The 26,639-nt window shown below is 35.8% G+C and overlaps 2 protein-coding genes and 1 non-coding gene across 3 annotated transcripts; 2 read left to right on the top strand and 1 right to left on the bottom strand.

Moving 5' to 3' along the window:
• Positions 1-4,893: 4,893 nt before the first annotated feature.
• LOC21398427 (RNA-binding protein Y14) lies at positions 4,894-7,301 on the top strand. The gene is made up of 4 exons (XM_010104073.2): positions 4,894-5,214; positions 5,616-5,752; positions 6,152-6,300; positions 6,861-7,301. Exons 1-4 carry the CDS (start codon positions 4,932-4,934, stop codon positions 6,904-6,906), a joined length of 615 nt encoding a protein of 204 aa, XP_010102375.2. The 5' UTR covers positions 4,894-4,931; the 3' UTR covers positions 6,907-7,301.
• A 1,704-nt stretch (positions 7,302-9,005) lies between these two features.
• LOC21398426 lies at positions 9,006-13,540 on the bottom strand. Its single transcript, XM_024169460.1, has 10 exons — positions 12,980-13,540; positions 12,460-12,587; positions 12,257-12,319; positions 12,053-12,142; positions 11,798-11,963; positions 11,399-11,588; positions 10,392-11,227; positions 9,747-10,277; positions 9,598-9,663; positions 9,006-9,359 (listed from the first exon to the last, which is right to left on the bottom strand). The coding sequence occupies exons 1-10, from the start codon at positions 13,514-13,516 to the stop codon at positions 9,252-9,254; spliced, it is 2,715 nt and encodes a 904-aa protein (XP_024025228.1). The 5' UTR covers positions 13,517-13,540; the 3' UTR covers positions 9,006-9,251.
• Positions 13,541-20,788: 7,248 nt separating this feature from the next.
• On the top strand, positions 20,789-20,895 carry LOC112092699. The gene has a single exon (XR_002902706.1). It is a non-coding gene; the product is annotated as a small nucleolar RNA R71 (small nucleolar RNA).
• The last annotated feature ends 5,744 nt before the right edge of the window (positions 20,896-26,639 follow it).

Here is a 26,639-nt window from a genome sequence, read left to right as displayed (position 1 = left end):
ACACATTTCTTGGCACTAATGCGCGGCCTTCCAACATGCCTTAAGAAATTAAATATAAAAAAAATGTCATGAGTAATAGTGTGTTTGGTATGAATGAAAAGTGAAAGGAAAAAAAGTGTGAGATTTTGGGATGAAAATTGATAAATTAGCTTGTTTGGTAGAAAGAAAATTGATAAGGAAAAGAAAATTGAATGGAAATTATGATTGGTGGGTTCCACTATATTTAATCTCTCTAAAAGTGGGAGAATTTTAAAAAGAAAAATGTGAATAACTACCTAAATGAAGTCAAATTACTGAATTGTCATCATTTTTCATCCAAAATTGACTCTAAAAGTTGGCGCTTTTTTTTTTTTTGGTTGGATAAATAACTTGATTCATAGTAAGCCATCAAAAGAAAACTTTGATTCATAGCAGAGATATGATTTTTGGGTTTTATACCAGGAAATGATAAACCATTTTTCAATAATTGTCTTATCAATTGCAGCCAAAAATTTAAAAGAGAGAGGATAGAAATTAGATTGGTACATATATTATAATAACAACAAATATGTCAAAATATTTTTCTTTTTTTTAAAATAAAAATTCAACTGCATTTTTCGTCACAATAATTACAATATTAATCAAGCCATAATATCATCATCATTGCATTGATAATATGTGTGTATTGTATACATAAAAGGTTTTTGTTTTGTGAAAAATTTCGTACGTTTGTATATATACATAATATAAATGGAATATATGTTTTAAGTTACATGAATTTTTCGAGTTAATTTAACGTTGAATACTGTATTATTTATACTTTTATTAGAAAAGAATATTAATAAAAAATATTTGGGCAAAAAAGTAATTACACAAATAATAATTTTTTCATATCTTTAGTTTCACTTCTAATACCAAACAAGGGAAGATAAACTCATTTTCTTTCTTCCCTATCATACTAAACAAGTCAGGAAAAAATCAAAATATTTTCTATCTTCCTAATTTTCTATGTATTATAGTTTTTCTTTCCATCTTACCAAACAGAGTGTAAATGATATCATTAACATATGGATAATGATTAATCGTATTTTAGATAATCTCGGCAAGTTTAATTTCTCTGAACTTTTTATAGTCATATTCAAGTTTCGTTCTTTCTCATTCATAGCTATTTTCTTTCTAGTGAACCGGAAAACGACTTAATCAGAACACTAATCATCCAAAGGCATTTGGCAACATAATTTAGGAAAAGTACAAAATTTGAACACTGATTATTTTGTTTATGTCGCTTTCCCTCCTTTATGGGTATTGATATTAATATTTCTAAATGGTGTGGTCCCTTGACCTTACCTTATTATTTTTGCACCAACCCCACCATAGCCACATTGAGATCAAGGTTAAATGTGGAAAAACAATACATATCTTATTTCAACGTTATTATTTGCTCCTTTCATTATCTTATGTCTTTATTGTTCTGTCTATCTAGTATCTACTAGAAAATGACTTAAACAGACAGACTACGACCAAATTAAAGGACGTAAAAAAAAAAAAAAAAAAAAAAAAAAAAAAAAAAAAAAGCAGAAAAATATAGTGCGGTCGTGGGAACGCATCAAATTGATAGGAGCCAGCGGGGTGGGATATTTGTAGGGGTGAATTTGAAAAATATTATTTTTAGAGAGCTGGTATTTAAACATCTTTTTCTTAATAACATTTGAACCTAATTTATATATAAAATTGACAAGGATAAATAATTAGACTTATAGCCCGTTTGGTAAAGAGATTCGTTCCCTTATTCGAATCATGATTCGTGGTTCGCTACAGTATTTTCTCTCACAAAAAATACACGTAAATTAAAAATAGTTATAATCACATGGTTCTAATCCATAAACCAAACGGGTATTTAATAGAGTGACATAGAGGAATACCGCTTACAAAGATTTGGAATTCAAATGTATCACTTTTGTAAAAATAAAAGCCTGACTTTTACATAAAAAAATTATTATACAGACGAATAACTAGACTTCAAAATGTATACAACCAAATTTTCACCACTGGGATTAGTCGCATGGGCCTAACTCTCAGTACAAGACTTTGGGCCGACACTCTGCGCCGAAGCATCCCCATGACTACATGAGTAAGCCCAACCCATTACGACATACCACATTAGGCCCAAAACTGGTAGTTGCATATAAGACTGGGAGCAATTAGGAAATTCAGACAAAAGTTCTCCCTCACGAGTGACTGAGCATGAAGTTTATTCTCTTTCTAATAAGATTTTCGCCATATTTTCTGTTTTTGTACATTAAACCAGCACTTAAAAACGGTAGAATTCTAAAATAATAGCACAAAACTACAGTCCCTCAGGTTCTCAGCGAAAGAAAATTTAGAGGAGAAATTTAGGAAATATGCTCCAGATACACTGCTCAATACTAAACCACAGAGATTGGGTTTGGACCATTCGCTTCTTTCTTGTCAAATCACATGACAGATAGAAATTGACCAAGAAAACAATCAAATGAATTCGTGATGCAAGTATAAGTTGAGGCTATTATATGCAGGCTAGAATTACTTGTCTAAAAGAAATGCATGGGATGAGGATATGGACTCAAAAGTGGATGATGTTTTGCTGGTTAGAACTTGCTTGATGAGGAAGAATTAAGCACAGCAATGTGAAGTTTTGACAAATGGGAAACTTTATGAGGCTAAAAAAGATTCGATTTCCGGCTCGTGGTTATCTAAGAAGTGGCATATTTTGGTTCCACAAAGGCTGAAGAAAAATCAGGCGTGTTTGAACAATTTCATGCTAAGCCAATGGAAATACACAGCAACCACAAGGACAGGAATAGTTAAGGGCACCAAGAAGCAATAATACCTGTTTCAGCGGAAAGAACTGAAGAATTAGAATAATAAGAACAACACCGTTTGTTTCATAAGTTTGAACTACAATTCAAATCCTTCTGCTGTTATGTTTTCTCGTAAAAATTTGAATTCTTGTTGAAACTTCCTGTTCAAACCTATGAACCAAATAGGCGAAATATTGGCAACTGAGTAAGGACTTTTTGAAATTACTAGCTAGTCGACAAGGAGAACCCGATATATTGGCAATTGGACTGCAAAATCCTATATACGAGACGCTATTATAGTCCCAAAAGAAGCAACAAGAACATACATGTTAATATACCGGAAACAAAACCAACATCTAAAACACTACTCATTCATTGACAAATAAATTGAGACAAAGTCATAACAGCTTATACAGGAAAGACAAGGCAAAAAAAAAAAAAAAAAACCAACAAAAGATTATCTTTGGATATATGATCAAAATGTGAATTGGGTTGCTAAAAAAAACTAATCAATCATGCTTAATGATTTTGTCAACCCAAATACTATTTCTCTAACTAAAGAATAAAACTATTTCAAATGGTTCAGAACAATTTTCTGGAATAAAGGATCATTGCCTTAAAACAATTTTAAAAAGAAAGTTTTGGACTTGAACACAACACTCTACAAAGTTTTGGACTTGAACACAACACTCCACGCTTATTATTTCTCATTAATTCAATATTTATACCGTTTCAAATATACTAATCACTTATACAGCTCAAGCCTCATGAACCGAGGGAAAAAAAAAGACATAAGGGAATGCCAAATGCAACATGCAAGCATTGAGTATGTAAATTTTATTTGAAATATAAATCTATGAGGAAAAATATTGACTTTGGGAAGAGAAGAAAAGATCCTAAAACATTACCAGTCTTTCTGTAGAGCGGAGATGATGGGGTTAGTTGAAGGAGGAAGAAACTTGGACAAAATAGCGGAATAAACGAAACCCAGAAAGAAAATGGAGCCGAAAGTGATAAAAACCCATCCCCAAAATTGATTCTTTTCCATCCCTGCGAAAGTAGAAAATAGAAACAAACGCACTTTCCAGTTATGATTGGAAATTTGAAAGGGAAAATAATTCAATTTCAGAATTTTCAACAGAGAGAGAAGAGTGTGAGTTCAAAGTAGGTATGGCAGAATGAAATGGAAGGTCGTCAGAGTTGTTGTGACTGTCGAGGCCGTCGCTAATCGCCGCCGTTCGTTATATTGTTGGAGTTGCAACATCCCACATGATTGATTATATACATTGATTTTTTCAATTAGTGGCTAATTGTCTTTCCACAATACAGTGTCGTTTTATGTTTGTACTTTTTATGTGGTTTGCATTTTGTTGGCATTCCGCAGTGTTGTAGTGGCAGAGTTTTATGTAGTTATTTTTATTTTAGTTTTTCTGTCGTTTTATTTCTGGTGGCTTGTTAATTGTCGTCGTTTGCATTTTGTTCTCGTTCTTCTGGTTTCCGATCAAGGTTTTTCTAGTTCCGCCATTTGACGTCGTTTCATTTTTTTTAATCGCATTTTCCTCCATTATTATTATCATTGAGTAAATTACACGTTGCACCCCGAGTTATTCAGTTTTAATTTTTATTTTGACAAACTGCACTCTAAATTTTAAATCAGTTGTAATTAAGGTTTAATAATTAATAGAGTTAATAAGTAACGACACGAAATTTACAATTAATATAATTTGAAAAATGATATTTTTTGCCTTTTGTGTACAAATTTTATATTTTAAACTGTTAATTTAATAACATTCGTTAATTATTGGATATTAATTATAATTAATTTTAAAATTTAAGTTGTGCAGTTTGTTTCGGTACATTGCGTAAAAAATGAATAGTTTGGGCTGCAACACTGCAATTTACTTATTATCGTTTCATTAGTTTTGTTGTCGTTTCCGTTATCCAGACCCACGCTTACACGAACCTCTCTCATTATTAACCCCTTGTAGGTATCATCTCTGGAACAAAACCCGTCGCCGTGGAGTCGTCTCGTATATAGAGAGAGAAACCCGCAGTAGAGAGCGTGGTTGGGGGAGAGAGAGAGAGAGAGAGAGAGAGAGAGAAGAACCAGCCATGGCAAACGCAGATGTTGAGGCGGTGGACTTCGAACCGGAGGATGACGACCTCATGGACGAGGACGGAGCCCCTGACGCTGACGCCTCCGCGTCTCCCCGTGCCCCTCTCCCCAAGCTCAAGTCCGCCATCACTGGCGGCGGCGCGTCATCCTCACTTCTCCCCCAGAAGAAGACCAAGGGCCGTGGTTTCCGCGAGGATCCCAACGCCGACCGCAACAGCCGCCTTACCGGCGCCGACTTCGATTCCCTCAAGTCCTCGGACGGCCTTGAGCCCCAGCGCTGTTAGTCTCTCTCTTCTTTTTATCTCTCATCAATCTAAAATATGTACGCTTGATTTTTTTCTGCTAGGGTTTTGAGCGAAATTTAGGTTTTTTGCTTGTTTTTTTTTTGGGCAAGTTACAAATCTCTCTGACCTTTAGATTTAGGGTTTATGGAATTCGAACTTTTTTCGAGATTCAAACGGAACAAAAGTGAACAGTTGAAGGAAATGTATTAGGAGAGGAATGTTTCCTTTTGAAATTGTTAATTTCTTCAAAATTACTGAATTTAGGATTCAGTACCTGGTAATATGTTAGGGTTCAGTGTTGTTTGTAATCTTGGACGGGCACAGCTATTGAGAATTTGTGCTTTTAACTTCTTGTTACCTTCCTGGTTGTGATACTCGATTTGTTCTTTGGGGCAGCAATTGAAGGTTGGATTATTCTGGTCACTGGAGTTCACGAGGAGGCCCAAGAGGATGATTTACAGAACGCGTTTGGTGAATTTGGGGAGATCAAGAATTTGCATTTGAATCTCGATCGCCGTACTGGTTTCGTCAAGGTGTGTACAAGCATTACGTTGTTCTTATTGCTGCAAATTGAGGCAATTTTTTAAATTTTAGTTTGTTACTTCAAGATTTTTTGTGCAAAATTTATAGCTTTGCGAGTTAAACGCGCTGCTATGCTTATAGTGGAGAAAATCAAACACGATTCAATGAGTGTTTGTATGAAATAGCAGGAAATGAAACAATTAACAATCTTTTCCAAGCGAGTATTTAGAGTTTTGTTACTTGAGACAATGTGAGGCAACTAATACTACTCTTCTGTAGTTTGTTTTTGTTATGTCGAGTATTTACTGCTATCTTTAGTTTCGTTGCTTGTTAATTTAATATCAATCTTTCTTTAATGTTTGATACTTGTTCTTTTCGTGGGTTAACTTGGAACTTTTCTCTATGAGTAGGGGTATGCACTTATTGAATATGAGAATTTTGAGGAAGCACAAGCTGCAATATCTGGAATGAATGGCGCTGAATTTCTCACCCAGACTGTCACTGTGGACTGGGCCTTCAGCAATGGCTCTTTCCTCGATAACAGAAAGAAGAACACAAGGTTCGCCTTCTAAGTCACGAATCTTTTAACTATAGTAGATGATCTCTCTCATTTGAAAGGAAAGATATGGCTCATCTTAGCAAGCAGAGTCCTTACCTGTTATTATTATATTAATCTAGAAAATCAATATAGTATCTTGGGTGTTATTCCTTATTTGTAAACATGTTTAGATGATCTTTGAACGTATATCGGGGACCCAGTTTACCTTGTATATGTGCTAAGCGTAACACATTGATCTATGCGAAGCTAAAATCTAACTTGAATGAACTTTTGTGCTTGTGTGGAGCTGAGCTTGACACGTGGGCTTTTGATAGTTGGATGCCTTTGCTGGTAGCTATCTCTGCATTGATTTGCAGTGGAGTTGCAGGCGTTCTGGTGTTTTTATATCTGAAATTCCTAATTAAATAAACGCAAGCAAATTTGATTTTTGAAAACTTAATGTGATAAGTTAATTAGAATTCTCCAGTGAACCTTCTGTTTTGTCATTTGTTATACTTAGTTTGGTGGAGGGCATATGGACTAAACACAATTATTTTGTTTTGATATTTGAAAATTTTCAGGCCGCTAAGAGAGCGTCGCTCGAGGAGTCCCAGGAGGAGATATTAATTTGATGTATTTTTATTGTGAGGAAATGCGGATTCTCAATGAGGGGTTCAATATCTGTACTATTTGAGTTCAAAAGGTTTAGTCAATGCTCGCAATTCGCCTGTTTTTATGGTTTCATCTCTGTTTCCTTTAGGGTTCGCTAGAAGATGAGTTCCTTGTTACTGATTTGTTTCAATTAACTTGGGGATGCTTTAATGGTGTGGTTCTGATTTTAAAGACACCAGTAAAGATGAATGACGATTTTGTAAGATTGACGTAGATTTTGCCTTAATTTCATCTTCCTGCTTCTCATCGTTGTATGTTTACTTGTTATGAAAGTCTTATTTTTATTGTATTTTGCCATTGCAACAGTTTGTTAGTGGTTCATGAAAATCGATTTTTGTTTTTCCCTCAAATGAACATGAATTTAAACTCTTGGTATCTCATAGAAACTTGAAGAGAATGGTTGTATTGATTCCTTGGTTTGGACTTTGGAGTATTACAAACTTATGGTTGTATAACGAGTTCTCCCAGAAAAAAAAAAAAAAAAAAAAAAAAAAAAAACACCAGCCAGCAACAACAGAAAGGTAAGTTGGAGATTACGACCAAAAAAAAAAAAGAGGAAGAAGGAGAAAAGAGAGAGAGGGTGGTGCTCCAAATTCGCCAACGGACAACATTATCTGTGCTTATTTTGGGGCCTTGTAGGGAGGAGGGAGGGATGGAACTTGGGTAGACGTGCAAATAATCATTCTAGCAAAAGTATAAACGTAATTTGAAAAGAGGTGTTTTAAGAAAAATACTCAGAGATATTAACGATGTTAAACACCATCATTAATAAAATATGAACTCTTTTTGTAGGTTTAAGTACCATCACTAATAAAATATGGAGTCTTTTTATAAGTTTTATATTGTCAGACCCATGTTTTATTAGTAGATTGTGTTACCGGTGTCTTATAATAATGCTCTATTCTAATGTGCGTGTTACAAAAAAGAGTGGCCCCTGCTGAAGTTGATGCCTGATGGTATATTCTGAAGTACAACTCAATGGGCCAAGACGGTAAATGATGTTTTGTGAGTATTTTTGATAAATATTTTTTAAAATTGTATGACTCGAGATTTTTTTAATTCTTAATTTATAATTTTTTTAGTTAAATAATTAAACTAATAAAAGAGTATTTATAAAGAATAATGGATAAAAGTCTATATTCATGCACTTTCAGAGATAAATTCTCTATTTTTTCATGTTTTTTTTCTTTCTTTAAAAAAAAAAGGAAAAATTCTAATAAATAGCATGGAACCTTTTGTGTCGTCTTGATAGTTGATATAATGCCGAACGGCGTATTGTTTCTTTGTACAATGATCGTAACCAAGTGTTGCTCTCTGAATCTCGTCTTCCAATACAGCGTGGAAGGCAAACAAAAAGCTATGTATTCTATGTACAGTGTTTAGTCCACTCGTAAGGAACCGTGGAGGCTTCTTTGTATTTCCTTATGGTTCTGAAATGTTCTTCAATGTTCTTCGGCATTGAAATACTTATGTTTTGTCTTATGATGCCACGGCAGTCCAATAACTCTCCATGCATAAGCTTGTCGGAGTGCCTATTGTGCGAGACCATGCCCAATGAGTGCCCTCCATTCGTCTCAATTCCGCCAACTGCAAAGAGCTAGCAACATTAGTGAAATTCTTTCTTTATGAAAAATATTAGGAGCGTTATTAATGTTAAGCACCACAATTAATAGAAAGTGGTTCTATCTGAGCGTATGTTGCGGGATCCGTTTTTAATTAGTGTGTGATGCTTTTTTACACGTTGTTTAACTAAAAATAAATTTCGATCCCCTATAAATTAGGACGACCGAGTTAGTTAATGGATTCAAAGTAGTTTCTTACCCTGCCATCTCTCAACTCAAAGACTGCTGAATTGTATGACTCGAGATTTTTTTAATTCTTAATTTATAATTTTTTTAGTTAAATAATTAAACTAATAAAAGAGTATTTATAAAGAATAAAGGATAAAAGTCTATATTCATGCACTTTCAGAAATAAATTCTCCATTTTTTCATGTTTTTTTTCTTTCTTTAAAAAAAAAAAAAAGGAAAAATTCTAATAAATAGCATGGAACCTTTTGTGTCGTCTTGATAGTTGATATAATGCCGAACGGCGTATTGTTTCTTTGTACAATGATCGTAACCAAGTGTTGCTCTCTGAATCTCGTCTTCCAATACAGCGTGGAAGGCAAACAAAAAGCTATGTATTCTATGTACAGTGTTTAGTCCACTCGTAAGGAACCGTGGAGGCTTCTTTGTATTTCCTTATGGTTCTGAAATGTTCTTCAATGTTCTTCGGCATTGAAATACTTATGTTTTGTCTTATGATGCCACGGCAGTCCAATAACTCTCCATGCATAAGCTTGTCGGAGTGCCTATTGTGCGAGACCATGCCCAATGAGTGCCCTCCATTCGTCTCAATTCCGCCAACTGCAAAGAGCTAGCAACATTAGTGAAATTCTTTCTTTATGAAAAATATTAGGAGCGTTATTAATGTTAAGCACCACAATTAATAAAAAGTGGTTCTATCTGTGTGAGCGTATGTTGTGGGATCCGTTTTTAATTAGCGTGTGATGCTTTTTTACACGTTGTTTAACTAAAAATAAATTTCGATCCCCTATAAATTAGGATGACCGAGTTAGTTAATGAATTCAAAGTAGTTTCTTACTCTGCCATCTCTCAACTCAAACACTGCTGAATCTTCAGAAAAAGGAATTGGTCGTATAGATGCTACCTATGAACAAACAACACATTAATCATTTGTTATAATTATATCACAACAACAACAGGTGAGTATTACTGCAGACAAGTACTAACCTTTGGGTCACAGTTTTTGTTGGCATCACTAAGGTTTTCATCTTCTAGCTGATTTTCCACGTATGGGAAACCACAGTTTTTCCATTTCCATGTCGTTTGATCCATGTACCTTTGATATACATTCCCATCTGAACCAATCAAAAACAGTATTTTGCCTTCAAAGGAAGGCCCTGGAGAACCAACCAACATTACACCTTTATTTGGAGCTCCGTGTTCAACCCAATTCCAACCATCCAACGAGCTCCAATGATATTCGACTAATCCACCATCTTCGGAAACCATGAAAAGCGAGCCTGTTAGGGACATTGATGAAGACCTCATAGCAGTTCCTGGCAATCTGGACAGAACCAAATGCTGAGACTGGTAATGCTCGTGCCAGAGTTCAGTCACTTTGTTGTACTGATATAGCCGACCGTTTGTTCCAACGACGAACACTATGTTTTCCCTGAAAAGTTCCTGATCTACTATGCATGCAACTTTAGTACTTGGAGGCTTTTTGCAATCTTTCCATTTGAATTTCCTCAAAGCAACCTACAGAACAATTCTTAGTTATTAGTCTCCGTCTATATTTTTACTTCTCTTGGATAACTAAATAGAAGAAATAAGTGGATACTCAATTCCTTTTTTCTGGTTTTGTTTACTTACTGTGAATTGTAGTAATCTTCCATTCTTGCTCACAAAGAAGAGTGAATCTTCGGCTGTCACTTTAGTAGCTCTACCCGGCATTCCATCCCAAGGAGGGCCTCCAATCACTTGCCTGCCTTTCCTCAAAGCAGTGCAATTTATCCATGCTAGTTCACTGCTACTCCTCTCCCTTATTAGTAAACTCCCGTACGCGTCAACCACATACAAACTTCCATTGTAGTTTCCCACTGCGCCTTTGATAGCCGTGGCATGCTCATGCCTCAGCCATATCCATCCATTTTCAGTATAAAGATATTCGAAAGTAAAACCGCCATCCGTTATGAAGAAAAACGATCTCCCTCCTTGCATCACTCTCAAACGAAAGTTTGCCTCGATCCAATTGTCAAAGAAACTATATTCATCCGAAGATTGTGTTGCCTCATTGGCTGCTACATTTGGTAATAAGTAATCTTGCTGTTGGCTTCCCTTCCTTCTTCTTGTCACTGATCTTGCTGTTCCCGAGTCATTGGGCTCATCTTTAGTGCCCATGATGCAATTTGTCGGTCCGCGTTCTTCAGTGCAGTACTCGCCATTCCATCCTTCAGTCTCTGGAGCATCTAATATTGACCATTCATATTTCATTGCTGCTTTTCTTCTAACATTGATTTGGTGAGTTGGGCCCGCATTTTCGCCGCCAACACCTGAAAGATGCAGCTCTGCTAGTCTTCCATCATCCAGTGGGAAAAGTATTCTTCCAAGTTGAAATTGTTGTCCAGCAATGCCTCTTGCAGCTTTGGCATGTGGAGGATGCATATGACTCTCCCATGTTTCTTTAATTTCATTTTCTTGAGCAGTACCTGTCCTCAAGTGAAATACCAGTTCACAGTTCAGTATAAATTACTACTAAAATTGTTATTTTCATTCATGATCTATAGACATAAAGTCATGCTGTTTACTTGATGCCAAAAACAATTCAAGGATATAATGTCAACAAGAATTAGTTTCCCACTAATTCTTACTAGACTCACCTGCTTTCTTTGATATTCGGTATTCGAAAACGGACCCAGAAGATGTAGTGAAAAATAATGACAAGAATTTATCATTCAAGTCATCTTGTACTACTTGTGTGATAGATGTTAGGTACTGATCTTTTGGACTTCCATGGACCACCCATTTCCACTTCCTTTGGTGTAACCTTCTCTCTACCAAATTACCACCCTGATAATGAAAAAAAAAAAAAAAAAAAAATCTTGTCATTAGTCAGATATTATCAGATTATTCTCTTCACCATTGTCGAAGTTAATTTCACTGCTGAGTCTAAAACTCTCTTTGATTCCTTTCTTTCTGCTCAATTATTCCTTCATCCCATCCTAATAAATTCACTTGCAGAATCAGAATGTTTACTTGATACTAAAAATAGGCGTTACCTTTGTTAAAAGAAAAAGGGATATGGAATTGTCTCCACTCAAACCATGTAAAGTACTCCCCTTCATTGGTTTAAGAGAAGCATCTTGAACTGTTCCTTCCCTCCATATATGCTTCTTCCACCACGGTTTCGAACTCCTATCGTATTCATAAAGACCACCGATAGAACTGCAAGGGAAGGTCACTCTTTAAGCAATTCTTTCAGATGTGAGTTTGTACATATAAACACACAAGAGAGGAGAGAGGAATATCACCACCTTATGGTATAGACTACTTCTGTTCTTGCAGCACCAGCATCAGCTATTGCTGCAACATTAGCACCCGGCGGTTGGCCATGGTTTACCCATCTGTTCTAAATTTATAGCAAAAAGAACTCAAAGTTTTTGGAGTGAAATTTAAATATTAAAGACTCAAAAACAAATTTGAGGGAGAAGAACTAGAGCCAAATGCTTAAGTCTTACCTTGGAGGTTCAACCTCAGCAAGTTCTAATAATGTCCCATTCTTAGTGCAGAAATAAATTCTCCTGGCAGACAACGCAGAAAAAAAATCAAGGAATTATTAGAAGAGAGACACAAATTTGCCAGGAGTTTCTTCAGTGAAGGAATTTGAGATTATTCCTTGCCATGTAGTTTCACACTCTCAAGTTGAAAATGGTTTACTCACTCTCCATCATGGGAAACAACACCAGATTTGATCAAGACCTCAGAACCTTTTTCTTCTTTTTCTGCACCTAGATCGAGTGTAGGTATAAACACCACCCAAATTGGTTGGGAACTTTCACTTAGTTGCATCTGAAAGGACAAAAAGAACAGAATAGGAAAGAGAGATAAAAGGGCAAATCAGCCCATAGAAACTATAAAAGTAATCAAGATGCTATTTCAAGACTTGCCAGTATTCGATATGTACACAAGGAAAAAGTAACCAAATAAGGATCATCACTACAGAAATCAAGAAATGTCCTGGTCTGACTTAAAAATAGTTATTACAGTGTAGTGTTTAATACGACAAACTATGTAGTTGATTAGATGATTGGTGATTATTAAGTTCACACGTCTAAAAATATTCTCTGCCTCTCACAGTTAGGGAATCAAATCAAAAGCAGGAAAAGAAACAAAAATCACTAGAACATATCATACAGTTGGATGTCAAGCAACGTAAGATGTAACTGTTGGATTGTCGGTACCTGATACAGATTTCCTGCTTCAGAAAGAGCAAGAATTGTGTGGTTGACAATAAAAACAGAAACTGCATGTTCTGCTGATATGGGCAAATCATGAGGTGCTATCACCCACTGAACACCATTCCAAAACCTCTCATATATTGACCCGCTTTCGCCGATGACCCAAACGGAAGTCTCAGACATCTTAGTCAAAGAAACTCTCTTTCTCATGGGCAGAACAAACCCCCCAGAATTCCCCTCTTCTGAACTCTCCTTTCTTCTTGCACCGTCATCATGATCATATTCTCTTGATGGTTCTATGGACCCCAGTTTAGTACAGTTATCATCAACACAAGAGATCAGATCATAAGGCAATTTAACTTCAACCCAAGTGTTGGTTTCCTCTTTGAATTCCCAGAACCTATCAGTTTTCTGCTCAAACTTTCTGGTCTGTCTATGGAAGAAATGATGCGGGCACCATGAGACGTCGGAGCCAATAACAAGTGAGAAGCTTGCTGACAAGAGGACCCAGATGAAAAATATTAAGTGGAACATGGACATGGTGGCTACCTGGAGAGTCAGATATAAAGGGAGAGAGGACAGGGGAAAATAACAAGAAAAACAAGGCCTGAGTAAACAAACTTAATATTTATGTAAATCACTCCAAAGAGAAGTTTGGCTTGTTGCTATATTCTGTGGTGTCCCCATATGGACCATCGCAAATAAATTCAACTGTAAACTTCTCAATAGATTAACTTCCATAACCGGAAAGAAGGACAATATTGATTTTCTCTCTCTTCTTGGCCTTCCTTAAGGGCCCATCTTGGAATATGGGGTAGTAGTTAACAGTTATTCCAGAGAAATATATAATTTCTTCTGAAATATGATGAGCTTCTGTTTTTTTATTCTCAACGGCTGTAATAATTACAAGGAAAAGTCAGCCTAAATTACCATAATCTCTGGGATTAAACTCACAAAAGAGGTAAAGTTTCTCTGATTAGATATCTTAAAGGTCCTTTTTCTGATTAAAAAAAGGCTTTTTCCTGTAGAATTCATGGGAGTTGGAAATGCTTTTCTTACCTAATTCCAATGACTTTATGACAAAACTCTTGTTCCATGCCCCATATATATATATATATAATATTTTGTAAATTAACCTATATGAAAGCTACATTAAAATGTAACTGCTAGATTTTATTTTCCTAAAGTTTAACCTTTATAATGAAAATCCTGCACTAAGTCGATTCCATCAAAAAGAATATAAGTCCAATCAATCTCTTTAATTTTCTGATCACGGCTCATTTTCAGCCGTCCGATGTTATTAGTCATCGTTGTCTTTGTAGACCCTACTGTACAAGTTGAATCTTTACTCAAGAAAATAAAATTGAAGTATGACAAAGTTTATTGGGCACGTCCTTGATGGGGTAAAGATGTACCAAAACAAAAGTATGAAGGCATTTTCACAAAGAAGATATTATTATAACCCCTGCTTTTATAGTCAATGGAGTTTATGAAACGCAAAGGATTAATGTCACCTTCGTTATCAACAATGGCCCACTGATGGTGGCCTTTTTTTTTTTTTGATTAAGAGCTATCTTTCTCCATTATTACACAGTAACACTCCCATATCTATCAAATTATTAGTAGATTTTGGTTCAACTGTGGTATCTTCATTAAATTATATTGAATTTATATACTATTTGATATAATTCTAATGTGATGTTTTAGTTAGTATTCTATCAAGTATCAAAATTTACAGAGTACTCTTGTTCAATCCCATAGGGTTGAGTCTTAACATCTCTCCAATGGGGTGGGGCCCACTGGGTGGGTTGTATCCCATTTTTTAAAGAGAGAAAGAGGGAAATAGGCCAAGACTTGAATTAAAATTAATAGGCCAATAATTTATATAAGTTAATAAATATGCCAAATTATTATTTTCGTCCATAACTTGTCTGGTTATGAACCATAACATGACAAGTTATTGTCCATAATTGTCCATAACTTGTCTGACTATGAATCATAACTTGACAAGTTTGTCCATAACTTATCTGATTATGAACCATAACTTGACAAGTTATGACCTATTAATTTCTATAACTAAAAATTAGCCTATATACTTTCTTAAGCTTTTCATATTGGTCTATTTTCTACTATTTCCCTTTTTCAAAATCTTATAAAATTTTCAGAAAAAAAAATCCTATAAATTTTGTATAAATGATACAAGCATCAATAATATGATCAATCAAATTGGAAGATGACACGTCTTGATTTTGATAATAGGAATGAAGTAGGGTCCAAAGAATAATATGGCATAAGTTGAACGTGTGGTGGGTTGTGGATTGCATCTTGTTGTGTGTGGAATCTTTATGATCATACCGGGTCAATCGGCCGAAAGATTCTTGCTTTTAATATGCATATTTATATTATGACTGCTGGCTAAGAGAATCAAATCTTTCATTCTAATTGTATAATCACATAAATAATGTATGTAGGGGCTTAATTGACTTTCTGATTTTTTATTATGTTTTTGATAAACCATTTTAGAGATTTTTTTAAAAAAGAGACCCATCTGATTCACGCTTTTGAGGCAATCTAACTCACCCCCTTTGATGAGAGCGACAGTTTTGGTATCGAAACTTTCTTTCCTTCATTATTTGCTTGCCATATTGTAATTATAGTTCTTTTTCCCTTTGGGGTCCATGAAGTAATGGAATTTCAGTTCCGTTATTTAAACCAAAAGAAAAAAAAAATATATATATATACACACACACACACACACACAAGTGAATCATTTGGTGATGAAAAACTTCTGCCAAATTTAATAATAAGTGCTTTTATGAGTCAAGAGATTAAACTCAAATAAAGGTGAAACAAGCTTTAAAAAAAAAAAAAAGCGTGACTGATGTGACGTTTAGTTTATGGATTAAAATCATAAGATTAGAATTATTTTTGATTTACGTGTATTTTTTATAAGAGAAAATACTGTAGCGAACCATGAACCATGATTCGAATCGGAGTACTAATCTCCCAACCAAACAACTCCTGAGAAGACGTTTAGTTTATGAATTAGAATCGTGAAATTAGAATCATATTCGATTTTCGTGTATTTTTTATAAAATAAAATACTGTAGTGAATCATGAACTATGATTCAAATCATGATATGAATCTCCTTATCAAACGTCTCTTGAATCTCATATAAAATTAGAGGAAAATAAAAAAAGCAACAAGAGATTAAACTCAAATAAAGGTGAAACAAGCTTTAAAAAAAAAAAAAAGCGTGACTGATGTGACGTTTAGTTTATGGATTAAAATCATAAGATTAGAATTATTTTTGATTTACGTGTATTTTTTATAAGAGAAAATACTGTAACAAACCATGAACCATAATTCGAATCGGAGTACTAATCTCCCAACCAAACAACTCCTGAGAAGACGTTTAGTTTATGAATTAGAATCGTAAAATTAGAATCATATTCGATTTACGTGTATTTTTTATAAAATAAAATACTGTAGTGAATCATGAACAATGATTCAAATCATGATATGAATCTCCTGATCAAACGTCTATTGAATCTCATATAAAATTAGAGGAAAATAAAAAAAGCAATAATGGGCGAAAGATAATGGAGAAGAGAAATCTATGTGGCTAACCAAAGCCTTATTGGTTGTAGAGCTATTCCCACGTCAGTAGGATGAAAATCCTAAATAAATTAGTGCCTCGCCTTGATGTTGCTTTTATAGCTATCCAATTCAATTTAAAAGAAGAACAGAAAGGAAACTAGAAAAGACGTGACAATATGATTGCGAGATTCTCAACTACAATGCCACTGAATCTTCAATGGTTGGTCATTTGAAAGGGAAAAATCAATTTTTACCAAAAGTCAGTCGCCAACTTAAACAAACCACCTTGAGATCATTGTAGTTTTGTGGGGAAGGGATATGTGCCATTCGTTAATCAATACTACTTTCCTTCAAAAAAAAAAAAAAGTTGTAAAATACTTTGAATTGATTGTAACGAATGGAGAGAAAGGGGGAACAAAGGAACTGGGTCTATGATTATATTGAGAACCCTCAACCTTTGATTTCGCTCTTGATGTCAAAGTACAAGATATCTACTTTTAAGTTTTTACTAAAAGGATATCTACTTTTTAAGAAATTTTTTTCTTTTTCATGTGACATGAATGAAAGTATAACACATTGCTCAATAGGGAGAAAAAGAGAAAAAAAAAATGAGATTAAAATGTAAGAAGCTTCTTTAATAGGATTAAAAAAAATGAACTATTAAGAGTTTTTTATTTTTATTTTTAACTGTTAAATTTATATTCAAAAATGTTATCTTGTATATTTTTTTAATTTAATGTAATTTTAACCAAATTTAATTATAGGGAGAGCAACCGAAGAAAGTCCCTAGAAATAAATACTTATTCTCTCTTTATGGACAGGACACGCTTATCTATTTGCCTACGGGGTAATGAAAATGTTACTTTGTGATCCATTGGCCATTGCAGCATCTCATTTCGTAATGATGAACTCGAAGATAACTTTAACCAGTTTTTATGTGAAACACATAGCTGCTTTTTGCTAAAGAGAGTTTCTATGGTAAGTGTTGGGAATTAACCCCAGAAACCTTCAAACTCCAATTACCAATCAAGAACTCGATTTCCAGAGGAAAACCTAAATCACAGATTGCACAGAGAAAAGAAAATCACAATCAAGAACAGAGAAGAGAAAGAGAAGAGAACGAATATGCACACACACGATTTACTGAGGTTCGGTCAAAAAAAACCTTGACCTACATCCCCGTTGAGCAGCAGTTTGCTCGTTGGCTTCTCCACTATGATCAAAAGAATGTATACAACAGATTACAAGAACTTTCTCTCACTAAGTTCTCTCTCTCTACAGTTACAACGAAAATTCCATAAGTGTTAATTCCTTCCCAATATCCCCTTTTATACATGTACACATATAATGTAGATAATGGACTTGTAACTACCACGTCACATAATAGACTCTTGAGATATATCCATTTGGAAGCCACGTGGATTACTTGGGCAATTAATCAACAATTCTCCACCTTGTCCAAGTAATTTGCGAAATATATAGCTGCTGCTCGATCACCGGGGTCATCCTGAATCAATGTGAAGTAAGTTCAAGCAATGCTTGAACTTTGGTGATGCCAGTGCCTTAGTAATCATATCAGCTGGGTTCTCTTCAGTAGCGACTTTCTCCAACTGAATCTCACCATTTGACAAGATGTCCTGAATGAAGTACAGCCTTACGTCGATATGTTTAGTCCTCTCGTGGTAGACTTGGTTTCTGCACAGAAGAAGGGCACTCTGGCTATCACAGAAGACCTTCACACTATCTTGAGCCATTCCCAGTTCTTCAATGAATCCCTTCAGCCATATTGCTTCTTTGATTGCCTCTGTCACAGCAATAAATTCTGCCTTTGCGGTTGAGAGAGCTACCGCATGTTGTAAATTTGCTTTCCAGCTAATTGTACAGCCATATAACTGGAATGCATAGCCTGTAAGTGACTTCTTATTGTCCAAGTCTCCAGCATAATTTGAATCAACGAATCCAGATACTCCCTGTTTGTTCTTGTCGTTCCTTCCATAATGCAGGCCTACCTCTGATGTTCCTCTGAGGTATCTCTGAACCCATTTCACTGCTTCCCAGTGATCCTTGCCCGGATTAGACATGAATCTGCTAACTAAGCTTACTGAGTAAGCTAGATCAGGTATTGTACAAACCATTGAGTACATTAAGCTTCTCACGGCATTGGAGTATGGCACCTTTTTCATATAGTTTTCTTCTTGCTCCGATGATGGATAATTTGCTGATGATAATCTAAAATGCTGAGCCATAGGAGTAAGAACTGGTTTTGAGTCTACCATGTTCAACCTTTCCAATACTTTCTTAATGTATCCCATTTGTGAAAGGAATAATGTGCCTTCCTTCCTATTTCTGGTTATCTCCATACCTAAGATCTTTTTGGCTGATCCTAGGTCATTCATGTCAAATTCTCCCTTCAAGAGTCCCTTCATCTTTTGAATTTCTCCCATATCCTGACAAGCTATTAACATATCATCTACATATAGAAGTAAGTAGATATATGTACCTGATTTTCCCCTTTTGAAGTAGACACAGTGGTCATGTTTGCTGCTGCTAAAGTTACTTGACAACATGAATTCATCAAAGCGCTTGTACCATTGCCTTGGCGATTGCTTTAGGCCATACAATGATTTTTTGAGAAGACACACCTTGTCGTCATTTCCCTGTGCTATAAAGCCTTGAGGTTGCTGCATGTATATTGTTTCTTCGAGCTCTCCATGCAGGAAAGCAGTTTTAACATCTAACTGCTCCAACTCTAAATCGAAGTGAGCTGTAAGAGCTAGCAAAGCTCTTATTCCTAACCAGAAATCATCCCTCAAGCAAATGTCACAAGTCAAGCAATGGTGCTCCGTTAATGACTCAACCAACTCAAAAGATCAATGAAAGTTCAAAAAGTTGTTTTCTCAACTCTCACAACTCACCAAAAATGAAAAACTTAAACTCGGGAGTTTTTCTCAAGTAAATGTGTTAACAACCATCTTACCACAAGGGTTTGGCATGTGCTCAAAAATAATTCTTGAAATCATTTCTTGGTAATTAAGATAGTAAAAACTGACTCAAACCGAACATTTTGAAATCATACTCAGATAATCTCGTAAAAATTTTGACCTAAAATAACAACAAGACAAAAATTAATCTCACACATGAATATGCTCACCACCCCCAACCTAAAATCAGACAATGTCCTCACTGTCTAAAAATATATGCAATATGAAGAAGACGGGGAAAGAGAACACCTGAATGATGAACATTGGAACTAAGCTGAGCATGCTGAACTGATTCTCCAAAACACAAACAAATATAAAATCACACAAAAACAATTGAAAATAAAAGCACACAAAACACACGAAACGAAACAAAGAAATAAAAATATGATACAAAAGTGTGGGAAGCAAACTCCTCAAGAGGTTTGCGCCATATGTTGGCCCTTTGGGTTTGACTGAGCTTGTGAAGGGAACTTGCAGCGTTCTTGAACAGCCAAAGCTCCAATCAGCTTCGTGATTTGACTCTTCATTTCTTTACTTTCTTCCACCATTTGCGTGAACAGTGACTCAAACTTCTGATTCGTCTTACTCTGCGCCTCTATGAAAGATTGCAAGGTGTTCTCAAGAGAACTCATTAGCTGTTGCGAATTGTATTGAGGTGCAGAATACGCCTTTAGTGGTTGCGGCTGTTGCTCAGTTCTCCATTGTCCTCTTGATGATTGTGCTTGGTTGGAATCTCTCCAACTGAAGTTTGGATGGTTCCTCCAGCCAGGATTGTATGTGTTAGAGAAGGGTTTGTTGTATGCCCCTAAGGCATTGCATTGCTCCTCATAAACCCCTCTCATTTCACCATAAGCAGGACAATCCTTAGCTAGATGTTCCACCCTACCACAGACAAAGCATGGCTCATGTGTCTCTGCCCTTGCGACTGTGTGGATTCCTCTACCTTATTTGCCTTTGAGGGCCTCGATTTGTCTTGTCAAAGATTTGACTTGGGCTTTGAGGTTGTCCTCCTCCCTTAATTGATAGATTCCAAGCGGTCGGGACCTATTGGTGCTGTCAGTAGCACTAGGTCCGGTCAAAGTGTGGGCTTTTTCAGCTAACTCATTGAGATACTCAAAAGCCTCATCGGGATCCTTTTGGAGAAACTCACCATTGCACATCATCTCCACAAATTGGTGCTCTCAAATCGTGAGTCCTTCGTAGAAATAACTGACGAGGCGCCAACTCTCGTAACCATAGTGAGGACACTGATTTAACAAATCCTTGAACCGTTCCCAAACTTGATACAGAGTTTCATTGTCCTTTTGGGTAAAGGTCGAGATCTGTCGCTTCAGACCATTGGTCTTATGGTGAGGGAAATACTTATTGAAAAATGTTGTCGTCATTTCTTCCCAACTTCCAATAGACCTAGGTCGCAAAGAATACAACCAGCTTTTAGCCTTGTCCTTCAAAGAGAAAGGAAAGAATTTCAATCGCACAGAGTCCGTGACTTCAGCTCAGTTGTGAAAAGTGGCCACCACTTCTTCAAACTCCCTAATATGCACGTATGGATTCTCAATCTCTAATCCATGAAAGGTCGGCAAGAGTTGAATCATGCCCGGCTTGAAATCCAAATTCGGCATATTAGGGGGAAACATTATGCATGATGGTGTGGCTGTACGTGTAGGGTGAAGATAATCGTTCAACGTCTTCTGTTGGACCTCCTCATTTTGAGTCATCGCGAACGGATTTGCAACTGCTAATGAGGCTGGGGTCGAGGGAGGACTAGACGTGTGGGAAGAAACTTCACTAGGGTTCTCCGGTCTTATTGCGAATCTCTCTAATTCGTCTCTATAACGATTCATTCATCCTATAACGTTTCACTTTTTTTAAATTTTTTAATTTTTTTGATTTTAAAAAAAAAAAAAACAAAGAAAACAATAATGTAGAACCGCGAATTACAACCCCCAAGAGTGCTCCCAGGAAAGATTGGTGGGGTGAAGCCTCCTCAAAAACCAACCTTCTAGACAAAGCAACGTTCCCAGGAAAGACTGGTGGCGTAGAACGCTAACAGGAACCAGCCTCCTAGACAGAACTCCCTTAGTTTGTACTTTTCAATGTTTCCACAAAATTGCTTGAAAAATTTATTAAGTTTTATGACGTGTTTTATGAAATGTTAAATTTTAGATATTAGTACCATAAGTTAATACTATTCTAAAACCTAAGGTTACACGAATTATGAGAATTTAAGAGTCTTAATTTAATGTCTAAATTGGTCACCTAAAAGTCACACCCTAAAAATTAATACTAACTATGAATGAAAAATTAAATAGCAATTCTAGGCAATTAAGAAATAAATATTTAAAACAAATTAAATTAAATTAAACCACACGGCAAGACACAAAAAAAAAAAAAAAAAAAAAAAAAAAAAAAAAAAAAAAAAAAAAAAAACAAGTGACAACCAAATATAAACTACAGAAAGCAAAAGACAAAATGACTAACTTTTTAAAACAACCCACACGGCAAGACACAAAAGTGAATAAAACAAAATGAATAAAAAAAAATAAACTAGAATAATAACTAAGGGCTTGTTTTTTTGAGTGAAAAACTCAAAAAAAATACAACTCGAGTTACAACTTTATTCGAGTTCATGTTCTTTTAAGTTTAAACTCGAGTTTAAACTCGAGTTCAAACTCGAGTTTAGGACTAAAACTCGAGTTCAAGTTTCCTCTTCAACTCGAGTTCAGAAACTCGAACTCAAATTAATGAACAATATTTTTTCTATTCTTAAAAATGCTATAACTTTTTCGTTTTAATTCTGATTGAGATGATTTTTTTTCTATGCGTTGACAACGAAAAGACGAATAAAACCCGAACCATATACTATATTAAAATTTTTCATCAGCATTAAGTTTTTATTAAAATACTATCTAAATATAAATTCAAGTTTTGACTCACTCAAACACAAACTCAAAAAGATTCTTATCTCAAATCATAACTTAAATGTACACAACCAAACACAAACTCAAGTTACAAGTTCAACTCAAGTTATAACTCAGATTCAACTCAAGAATTATACTCAAGTTAAACTCTAAAAGAACAAACCCTAAGATACCTAATAAACAAGTAAAAGCAGAACGTAAACGAAATTAAACTAATAAACAATGAAACTAACAAAAACGCTAAAAAAAAAAACATAAGTAATCAATCAGTAGCTGACAACCAATTAGAGACACAAATGTATTTGACACACGACCCAGCAAATAGAACAAACATGCTTTTTTTTTGAAACGTACTAAACAAAAAGATATGGCCTCATTCGTTTCACTGATTTAAGTTTAGAATTCGAGTTTTTCTATAGTAAAAAGCTCTCATAAACAATCACATTTAACTTTTTTGCTACAGTAAAAATCTCTCACATACAATCACATCTCAACTCAAATTCTAAACTCGAATCAGCAAAACAAACGATTACCTCTTTGGCTAATTATCAACTGAACAATCTTATTAATGCACCTCCCCGGCAACGGCGTCAAAATTTGATTACGCCCAAACGTGTACAAAATAAGCGGTCAATTGTAGCACAATTAGGACGGTCGATCCCACGAGGAAGTGACAAATCGAACAAGAAATGATTAGCAAATAAAAAGCTTTAGGAGATAAATAATAAAGTAAAAATAAAAGAGAATGGAATTTTTGTTGAGAAGTTTAAGTGTAAGAAAAATATAGGAGAAAATTATGTAATTAAAACCGGTAAGGCGTCGAGATTCCCCTATATGCTTCGTTCACCCGAATGGATTTTGATCTTTGAGATTACTCAATTGAAAGTTTCACATCCCAAACTAACAATCGGAAAATATATATTTGAAGAACATGTGAATTAAAATGTATTCCAGTGAGTAAAATTCTTACGTTTAGTATTAGGAAAAATCATCTTAAGAGAAATCTAAGAGCGACAATATACCATTGGCAATATTGCAGTAAAAGACTACTCATAAAACAATATCTATCAATATATAGTATCATGCAACAATCACATAAAAAGAGCTTGACTAGATTTATATAAAAGTTGACAATAAAATATATCAATATGAGAAATTAGAAGAAGATAGAAGAAAATTAATCACTCAAATATATAAACTTTGAAGAACAAATGGAGAATCAAAATCCACTCAAGATCACTTCACATATAGGTTTCTCTCTAACCTCACCAAAGAGAAAAAGATGTCTAAACTTAGGCTCAAAATTAACCCCTAATACCTCTAACAAAGCTCCAATTTATAGAGTCTTTGAGGATGTCAAAAAGCACTCAGCAAATAAACACAAATAAGGGGACGTTTTACCCAAATAAATTGGATTTACAAGGCTTCAATCTGAGAATGAATGCTGAAACATCCAACGGAACCAAAACGTATCGCTAGCTGAAGAATCTCAAATGAGTGGGACACGTGTCGCGCGAAGAGAGAAGAAATGTTGCTCTGCCTTGGACACGTGGCGCGCTGTGGGAGGAAAATGCTGCACGCGGGACCCACGCTGAAGAAGAGAGACGCTCGTGTGGAAGGAACTTGCTCAGGGGGAAGGGCTGTGCGCGCCACACGCGCATGAATGAGGGAGCATCTGGGTCCCATGCGACACCTGTGAAACTCGATTGGAGAGCTGCTGAACGGCGGGACCCACGCAGAGAAGAAAGGAGAACCGTCTGACGCGCGCGTGAGAAGAACTCGCCCGGGGAGGAGGGCCGTGCGCGCCAAGCGCGCGTATGTGCGGGGACAGCTGGGTCCTACGCGGTAGAAGCGTGCCAGAAAACGACATGTGGCAGCGATGGGGCTCGCGCGGCTCGGTTTGGTGCGGCTCGGCTGGCGGACAGCTGTTGATGGGCTGATGGGCTTTAGGCTTCTCTTTTTTTCTTTATAGTTTTGGCCCAAGTGTCTTATTTTCCTACAAAACAAAATAAATTAAATTAAAATAAAATACTTTCACAAAATATTAATTCCACAAAAATATTTAATTAAAACTCAATTTATTTAGCAATTATGAACAATTTAGGTGCACTTTCATACACTTATCACAACCCCCAACCAGCTTACTGCTAGTCTCTAGCAATTCAAGCGAAAGAAAAATCATGTCAAGTCGAAAATTCAAATCAAAACTAGCAAGATCACCTAAGCAATCAAACAAAACATTAATAAGTCATCAGAAAATGCTATCAAAACTACTTTAGTCATAACTACAGAGTCGTGTGTGTGTGCACCAAACCGTATCCCTCTTACCACAGTCCATAACACAAATAGCATTGAAAAACTCACCAAGAAAAAGTCTCAACTCCATTTACCTCACGGGTGTCGAAAATATTTTAATGCAAAGGGTTTTCACTCATGGAGTCGGAAATCAATCAATCAATGCTCAAGTGAGAGAAGGCAATTTTAAGGACAAGCTATTAAACAAACATTGATCAAATGATAGGGAAATCAAATATTTAGAACAATTCATCACTCAAACTATAAACAAGCTTTTGGGATTTCATTCTGGTCAAGAGGAAGATCTCATAAACAAACAAAAAGCTAAAAAATACAAACAAATATACACAAACTCTTTTTTTTTCTTTTCTTGTTTTTTTAAGGCAAGAGACACCATGCATTTGTGTTACAATTGACCGCTTATTTTGTACACGTTTGGGCGTAATCAGCCACTAACCTGGCCTTATATCTTGCTTGTTCCACTCCCTTTATACCTTCTTTCTTCTTGAATACCCACTTACATCCCACAATCTTTTGCTTGGCCAGTTTCTCCACCAAAACCCAAGTGTTGTTCTTATGTAGTGATTCAAGTTCATCTTTCATAGCACTAATCCATTTATCTTACTCTTTGCTCTTTACTGCCTTATAGTAATTGGATGGTTCTGAGTCTGCCATGCCTTCGGCAACATTATGAGCATAGTGAGTGAGATCCGCATAACCAAATCTTTCAGGGGGTTTGGTTTGCCTTTTCACTCGATCTCTTGCAAGTGTATAGTCAGACAAAGGATCCGGTTCTTCCACTTGATGTCCTTGCATCTGTTCTTCTTCAACTTCGTTGTCGGTTGAGCTTTTTGGCTCTACCCCCAGCCCTAATATCTCCCGAGGGCTGTGTTCCTCTGTGTTCGTTGTATTGAGTGTCTTGGCATTATACATTTCAGCTTCATTGAATACAACGTCTCTGCTGATTATTGCCTTCTTGTATCCTGGTTTATTGCACCATAGCCTATAACCTTTCACTCCATGTGGATACCCCAAAAACATGCATTTGACTGCCCTTGGGTCCAGCTTTCCTTACTTATTGTGAGCATAAGCTGTGCAGCCGAATTCTCTCAAGTGATCCAGCTTTGGAGTGTGACCTGTCCATTTTTCCTGAGGAGTTTTATTACCAATTACTCATGAGGGACTTCTGTTGATTACATAATTTGTTGTCTGTACTGCCTCTGCCCAAAAGGTTTTTGGTAATGATGCATTCGACAGCATGCATCTCACTCTCTCCATGATGGTCATGTTCATCCATTCAGCCACTCCATTTTGCTGTGGGGTATCTCTCACACTGTGGTGTCTATCAATTCCTTCTTTCCTGCAAAACAGATTAAATTCTTCTGCGACAAACTCAAGACCATTGTCAGTTTTGATTTTCTTTACTTTCTTTCCTAATTGGTTCTCTGTTAAGACCTTCCATTCTTTAAATTTATTAAAAGCATCATTTTTATTTTTGAGAATATAAGTCCAAACTTTTCTACTAAAATCATCAATGATAGAAAGAAAATATCTAGAACCATTATGAGAAGATACTGTAGAAGGACCCCATAAATCAGAATGAATATAATCTAAAGGAGCTTTAGTGCAATGAATACATGTATTGAACCTTACCCTGCATGTCTTACCATATATGCAGTGTTCACAGATACCCAACTTTGAGATTTTGGCCCTATTGAGTAGTCCCTGTCTGTGCAGCTCTTCTAGGCCTTTTTCATTGATGTGAGCAAGTCTCATGTGCCACAATTTAGTTACTGATGATGAATCTTGTGATGCAGCTGCTGCTTCACCTACGACAGTTTTGCCTTCCAAGATGTATAGGCCAT

The sequence above is a fragment of the Morus notabilis genome, unplaced genomic scaffold (genome assembly GCF_000414095.1).
Source record: "Morus notabilis unplaced genomic scaffold, ASM41409v2 Scaffold1005, whole genome shotgun sequence".
Classification (NCBI taxonomy): Eukaryota; Viridiplantae; Streptophyta; class Magnoliopsida; order Rosales; family Moraceae; genus Morus; species Morus notabilis.
This window is presented reverse-complemented; position numbering and strand designations above follow the sequence as displayed.

Coding starts and splice junctions, on each gene's coding strand:
- LOC21398426 (XM_024169460.1), bottom strand. CDS start 13,516: ATGTCCATGTTCCACTTAATATTTTTCATCTGGGTCCTCTTGTCAGCA. Junction 12,588..12,979: donor AAGCAGGAAATCTGTATCAG/GTACCGACAATC, acceptor TTGTCCTTTCAG/ATGCAACTAAGTGAAAGTTC. Junction 11,964..12,052: donor GAAGTAGTCTATACCATAAG/GTGGTGATATTC, acceptor CTTCCCTTGCAG/TTCTATCGGTGGTCTTTATG.
- LOC21398427 (XM_010104073.2), top strand. CDS start 4,932: ATGGCAAACGCAGATGTTGAGGCGGTGGACTTCGAACCGGAGGATGAC. Junction 5,215..5,615: donor CGGCCTTGAGCCCCAGCGCT/GTTAGTCTCTCT, acceptor TCTTTGGGGCAG/CAATTGAAGGTTGGATTATT. Junction 5,753..6,151: donor GCCGTACTGGTTTCGTCAAG/GTGTGTACAAGC, acceptor CTCTATGAGTAG/GGGTATGCACTTATTGAATA.